The following is a 7,411-nucleotide window of genomic DNA, read 5'->3' as shown; positions in this document are numbered from 1 at the left end:
CAAGTCAGTGTAGAAGCACAAGGACAATATTTTCCAAATGACCAGTACATACAAAAGATTTTCACAGCTGGCGTTTCATGAGGCTAGATTGTCCCCTGGATAATGAGGCTCATAGAAATGTAGGTAGGAGCAAAGAGTCCTTCTCTCTTTGTTCCACACTGGGACTGTGTTAATTGCCATGCTCTTCCTTGAGTGGAGTGCAGAGGCTGTACCCTAGATATGGCCCTGGAGGCGCAATTGAGAGGGGTGTGGGAAGGAGCAGGTGAAGCCATGGCTCCGCCTATCCCTATATGCCGGTCAACGGAGCTGGTTTGCCACTAGCATGTTGCACCCTGCAAAGGGGGAGGGTCACAAATTACTCCCCCACATTACAACCAGGGCATGCTACAAGGCAATATGTCTTTGAGCATACTGCTCCTGCTGGGTGGTGTGTTTGTGCACTGCCCCTTATTATGGATGGCAAGCTGAAAGCATGATCTAGCCCCGACGTTGCACTTCCAAATGGGCAGTAGAACATTCTGAATGACATGCTTTATTATTTAAAAATAATAAAATCAATCAGAGTGGAAGCAAACATTTCAAGCTGGGCTGATGTCTCGATCACTAGTGGGAATATTTCCCCCACTTTCTAGGAATGTGTCATTTTTAACTCCATAATCTTTCAGAATAATATCAGCTTCTACTCATTTTTTTCTTCCTTTAGATCAAAATCTTATCTCAGTGCTACATCGTTGAGCTCCAGCAGATGAATTCCATGCATTTGCAGAGGTTTATACACCACTAAAGTTCTAATTAAGCTTCCGTAGCCTCATGTTGGCAAACTTCACTCTCTAGTGAATGTTCCACGTATGGAACTTTCATAAATATTGACCAGAGTTCTGCCTGGGGTTCAAGCAAACACTAACCTATAGAGATATGTAGTGTGGGTCTGAAAGATGGATTTTGACTTTACGATGTTGATAACATGAACATCAGACTGTGAGATATGGCAAAATATGATGCAATACATCTCAAAACAAAACATTATGTATACTCACATACAGGATATGCGACAGTTGCATGGTGAGAAACGTCAGTAAACACAACCTTTTTAGCAGTTGAATGGAAAATAAATTAATAAAGAAAATTCCTGCCTTAGGGCAAGGTGTGTGTATTGTGGGAGATGTGCATTTCAATAAGTATTTTCAATTCACCACTGTAAATGGAAGGAACTACTAACATGCAAAACCTGCACATTAATAACCAAATATTGGTGCAGGTAATGGGAATGGAATTACGGGATCAGAAATTCACAAATATATCTTTTGACAGTACGGCAGACTTCATCCCGCCACTTGCCTTGAGATGACTGGGAAAACAAGACACAGTTTTCACGCTTTCCCCCACTTGGTTGGGAGCGATCCCAGTTGAAATAGTTTAGAGCCATTCCATTGACATCAACAAATTTCCCTTCGTTTACCATGTCAGTGATACCCAGCCAAAAGTCTGCAACCCCTGGCAGACTTTTCTTGCCATAGTCTTGAAGGGAGTTGGTTTCATCATTATCTCTGGGGATAGCCAGTGTCCCTCCCTTGGCTATGCAGTTTTCATTGGCTTCATGGAAATGCTTGGCACCTTCTGATGCCAGGTAGCACTTCTTATGGATCTTTGTTCCACGAAGACAGACTGTGAATAGATATGGTTGAGCATATTGATTAAGAAATTGAGTCACATATTAGAATAGGGTCTGGACCGGTTCTAAGGGCAGGTGAGCAAGGCAGCGCCACTTGGGTTTATTTTTTTATTTTGTGTATTTGGCTGCTCGTGGGCAGGTTTGTGGGGGTGGGCAGAGCACCAAGAACATTTTTCGCCCCAGCTGGCAAAATGGCTAGGGCTGTTCCAGAACAGAGTTGACATTTTAGTGGGAGATTTTCAAAAGCCCCTAAGGGAGCAAGGCCTACAAGTCATGTTGACTTTCAGTGGGATTGTGATCTTAATTCCAGAAGGGGCTATTGAAAATCCCACCTGTAAGCTTTTTATATTAATCTACTTTGGTCATCATTCTCAGCCTGGATCCAGCCAGGAACGTAATTTCCTCAACGATTATTTATGCTGCTGTTTGAGAACACACATACACAGGAAGATGATGTAGGCCTGTTGTTTGTTTAACTTCATTTTTTTTGTAAATAGTCCCTGCTGCCAACTTCACACATTTGACTTCACCTCATCGGGTTCATAACGTACGCTGAGGAGAAATGGATGTTTGTATTGTTGGCAGAGCTGGTGTAGTTGTCAGGAAGTAGGTGTATTCTTGGCTTCACACCAATGACAAGGATCTAAAGGTCTTTTCATACTTGTGACATTTAAGTGCCAAAGTAAAGCATGTTATGCATTAGCTAAGCCCAGTCCCTAGTAAATAAATGGAAGACAGAAAGTGCTAAAGGGCTAGTTTTACAGTATGTCCTGATCATCAGATATTGATTGGAAATTCATAATTCAAATCTGTGTTTGGGCAATAGATAAATATTGCCACTGGCAGGATAACATACAGAGGGCATAAAATTCGTTAGGGCTTCATTTCCAGTCACTTTTTCCACCAACCTCCTCCCTTCAAATGCTAATTTCAAGTGACCCAAGTGATTTAAAACTAGAAAGGCCTTTTAAAAGAGAGAGATTACATTCAATGCCTGGTTTGCACAACAGTCTCATTTATTAAATCTTTTTTATTTTTGGCTATGCTTCCCCGTGTGGCAATAGACAAGGTATGGCAGCATGGCTCTTCCAAAGTCCCGGCCATTGCTGGCTTCATCAAGTGGAAGATGTTGGCAACATCTCAGTGCCGTGTTGCTAAGGAATCCCACTTGTCAAAGAAGCACGATTCCTCAATGAACATTATAGGGGGGGCAGGGGAATGTTTGGTTTCACTGATAAAATGTTTAGTGACATTTCCTAGTAAAAACAGACTAATAAAACATGTTTTACCTGTCTGAAGTGCCTGCATTTCTTTCAGGGAATTTACTTCTAGCCACAGCTTGTCAATCTGAGTCTTTAGATCACCGTCCTTTTCTTAAATGAATAAATGAATAAATAAATAAATAAATATACAAATTGAAGAATATCTTTAAATCAGAAGCCCTGTTAAAATAGCATGGGCTTCTGCATGTATGAGATTTGCATAACTCTTTAGTTGGGAGAAAAATCATAGTAATTACAATATTCAGGGACAATCAAAATGCTATAATACAATAAAATTAAGCAGCAATCATTTAAATCCCATAAAATCACAATGTCAAAGCAATGCAATTCTAGTAATAATTATAAGCTAAACAAAACATTCACCTGGGTGAGACTCAGTGCTCTGTGACACTAGTGCACCTTCTTCCTTCAAAATCAGCGAGATTATACCAACACAACATTAATGCAGGATGAGAAAGCAACAAATATTCATAAACAAATAAATCGCATATTTAACTATTTTGAAATACATAGGTTTAGTAAAATTAATTTCCCAAGATTAAGTATAATATTAATATGACAGCTTGCTGTTTTGCTCATTGGTTTCTTTGGGCTCTCTTTAGGTGAATACACATGAAATTCCAATGCACTCTCATGGTAGTTCACTTATTCCAACTTTTTAATGTGTTGCTGAATTATAAATTCAGACTATTACTTAGAGATCAGTCATTATTGTACTAGGGCTGCTGAAAAGATTTGGTTTTGGCTGTACATTTGAGGCCTGGTCTATGCTATACGGTTAGGTCAATGTAAGCTGCATTGCATCAACCGCACTGTGGAAATGTCTTCACTTAAATTTGGCTCCCCCCATCGTAAGTGCCCCTCTACACCAGTTTAGTAACACCACTTCCCCAAATAGGGTAGAATCAAGGTCGATGAAATTGGGTCAATGAAGTGTAAATTGAGTTACTTCCGTCGACTGTTACTGCCTTTCAAAAGCCATCCCACAATGCCCTACACTGACAATTCAATTGGTACAAGAACTCCTGGTGAGGACACGCACTGCTGACACAAGGAGCCAAGTGTGCACATACGCAAGCGATTTAATAACTATGGTGACTGTATGCATACGTAAGTTAGGTCGACAAAATTTTGTAGTGTAGACATGGCCTAATTTAACTATTAGATGGGGTGGAGATGTTGAGAGGTTTTTTCCATAGAATTTTCGCTTTAAAAACTATATTGAGTGATTGGGCTACAACCTGCTTTATATACTTGTCTTGGCAAAAGAACCCCAACCAATCCCAAAAGATGCTATGGCAGACATTTTAAATTTTGGGTGTCTAAAGTTAGTCACCTAAATAAAAGAGGCCCGATGTTCAGATTTACTTTGCCACTGCACAAAAATGCACATGGGTTACAATAGGAATCAGGGCTCCCAGATACCATGGTAATGAACATGGTGTAAACCCCTCAAAACTAGACAGATAGATTCACGAGAAGGGGAAACAAATGCCATACAGCCTCCTGACTTTCAGAGTCGTATGAGCATCGTAAGAAATGGACTTGTGTAAGCTGCTTACTTTTCACTGACTAACAAATATTCACCAACTGTGTGATCTACATTATGCTTTCTAAAAAATGGGAAGTAAGTTTAAATTAAATACACACATTTCCCAACAACATTCAAGGTTTTTGTCTTTGCTTTGCATATTTTTATTGGGAAACTATACTTTTCTCATGAATTCTTTCTGGTTTCTTTTGTCCATCATTGTACAACACTCCGTAAAGAATTAGAACTGAAGAATATCCCACAAATATCCCATTTAAAAGTTATAAAACTTTCTAGGTCATGGAAAATAAATCTCTACAATAATCCTTGGGAGTCTGTTAGTTTATTCAGCTTGTTTTAACCGGATGCACACAATATTCCACCTTGGTGATATCCATTATATAATACATAACTGAAGATCATGGGCCAAACTGCGATCTCATTTACAACTCAGAATCCCAAATAAAGTCAATGGAGCTAGAGGACACTGTTTGGCTTTGTACCCTATATTTATGTAATACAGTTTGGCACATTACACTTCACTTTACTAGTACATGTAACCCAAATAACATATACAAAATCTTCTCTCTAGACAGAGTAAATAAAGGCACAGATACTCTTTGATAATACATTTAAAAAATAATATTAACCACTGGGTTCAAATAAGATTTAAGAGTATTGTAAATGCCCATAGTATATACATCCCCAAATTAAACTGATTACCTTTCACTCTACGTTTACTGTGCTTTCTGGCTTTGAACTTGGAAGCCTGGCCAGTAGCTTGATCCAGCAGTAGTATGCTAATGAGGAGAAAAATTAGAAGTCCAGTTTGTGCCATGTCTCTTTTCAAAAGCTAATAAGACTCTTCCAGAGAGTCTCTGTAGCAGCTAAGAGAGCAAATCACACAGCCACAGCTCAATATGAACTGACTGAGGTCAGCTTTATAAAACCTTAGTGATAGAGTTGGCTGTACTCCTTGCTTACGAAATGTGTTTGATGCTTCAGCTGGCTTCAGCATAAGGTACCCCCTTGTTCTCATTCCTCCTCTTTGACTGAACTGAACAATTTATTTGTTTTGCCGTCAGTGAACTCCATTTTTCAAGGGTTAATATTTAAAACTTTGAGGATGAATGTCATAGAAAAGCAAATGGGCATTCAAGAAACATTCATCCATGCACTGTCACTTTCAAGGAGATACAGTCAGACTACTTACGTGAATGTCATAGAAGCATTTAGCAACATCCCCATCCAGCTTCTTGAAAATGGGTCTGGCCTAAGCCAATTAAAGCTAGACAATGAACGTGATCCTCCTTCCATTGAGGTCAATGGGAGTTTTGCCACTGAGTTCTTTGGCAGCAGGCCTGAGCTCTGAAGCTCTCTGAGGGGTTTTGGTCACTTTCTATGAAGGGTACATTTATCAATAGTTTACAAAGGGTTAATAAGTAACTAACAGATGTTACAAGTTTACCAGCATAAGTAGTGTGTGTTATAGACTGGGGTAAGATTTGAGGGGAAAAGTGCTGGTACTCTTCCAGCCTCCTCCCACACAATAAGCGCTTCTCACTTGAGTCATCAAAATCAGACGTCCCTCAGTTAATTGACGTCCACTGGGCTCTTTGAATCAGGCTTCCCTGGGTGGGGCTTGACTATGCCTACGGAATCTGCTGTCCTCCTTGGGCCTGGATCCTTCTTGATTGGAAGGGGAAAAATAAGCAGTGGTACCTCTTGCCCATTTGTGGCACCAAAACGAGATGTTGCCCACAGGGAATTGTGCCTCTCCTTTTTCACATGAGGAATGAAAGAGCTAACGGAGTTGAGGTTCAGATAATCATCACTGGGTCTCTGGGTTCACAGCTCAGGGAGATGAATGGGGCAATTCACACCTGTCAAAGCTGTTCCAGACTCACCCAGACCTCTTTACACTGGCTACATTCCGTTCCCATTTGAGAGGTTTTCTTTGCAACCAGAACAGCTCGGGGCATGTCGGGGCTGGAACAAAAGCTGAGATTCAGGAGAACAAGATAATAGTTTCAGAGAAGTGCCTATATAGTGCATAAGTCTGTACTGGCTGTTCCCAAGCCCTGGTTATCAGGACAACAGCAGAAGGTGTTATGGATTGCTATAAACAACCTCTTTGACTCGAACAATCCATAACACTTGATTAATCATTAAAACATCTATTAATTATTAATTCACCCTTTAAAAACTATTTATAAATGTACCCTTAATAGAAGTATGAGTGGGTCTCTCTAGCATCTCTCGTCAGAGGATCTAGGCCCTTCCCAGTTATGGTAGATCAGCATAATGAAGTCTCTGTAACAGGAATGTTAACTCCTTGGTGTTGTTCTTAAATATCACAGCACAGCAGGGTCCTGTAATAGCGGGCATTCTGACATGCTGCTGACCAAGCACAAGACATGTATGTAAACGTATAGTCTGCCTTGAAAACATAGGCTGCCATTTAAGCTGCCACACCAGAGACTGAACTGTGAACCACTACAGCTGAAAGCATGAGTCGCTACAGCACGAGCTAAAAAAGTCAAGCAACCAAGCTGAGAATGTAACAGACTCATATCCTCTGTGGATCAGGTACAAAGGGAATCGTACGTTTCAATAATTTCATCAGTGACTTGGATAATGAAGTGGGGTGTGCACACAAAATTTTCCACACTGGAAGGGGTGCCGACACTTTGAGAATAGGAACAGAATTCAAAATGACCTTGATAAATTGAAAAATTGGTCTGAAATCAACAAGATGAAATTCAACAGAGACACGTACAAAGTACCATACTTGGAAAAGAAAAAAAAAAAAATCAAATGCACAACTACAAAATGAGGAATAACTAGCTAGGCAGTAAGTATCAGAGGGATAGCCGTGTTTGCTGCTTTTACAGATCTAGACTAAGAGTCCTGTGGCACCTTTTA

The 7,411-nt window shown here is 40.1% G+C and overlaps 1 protein-coding gene across 1 annotated transcript; it reads right to left on the bottom strand.

Moving 5' to 3' along the window:
• Window positions 1-1,273: 1,273 nt before the first annotated feature.
• Window positions 1,274-5,324, bottom strand: CLEC3A (C-type lectin domain family 3 member A). The gene is made up of 3 exons (XM_077831416.1): window positions 5,210-5,324; window positions 2,962-3,045; window positions 1,274-1,665 (listed from the first exon to the last, which is right to left on the bottom strand). Exons 1-3 carry the CDS (start codon window positions 5,322-5,324, stop codon window positions 1,274-1,276), a joined length of 591 nt encoding a protein of 196 aa, XP_077687542.1.
• Window positions 5,325-7,411: the final 2,087 nt, after the last annotated feature.

This window comes from Eretmochelys imbricata, chromosome 12 (assembly GCF_965152235.1).
Source record: "Eretmochelys imbricata isolate rEreImb1 chromosome 12, rEreImb1.hap1, whole genome shotgun sequence".
In the NCBI taxonomy this organism is placed as follows: Eukaryota; Metazoa; Chordata; order Testudines; family Cheloniidae; genus Eretmochelys; species Eretmochelys imbricata.
Note: the sequence above shows the minus strand (reverse complement) of the source record. Positions and strands in the feature narration are given on the sequence as shown.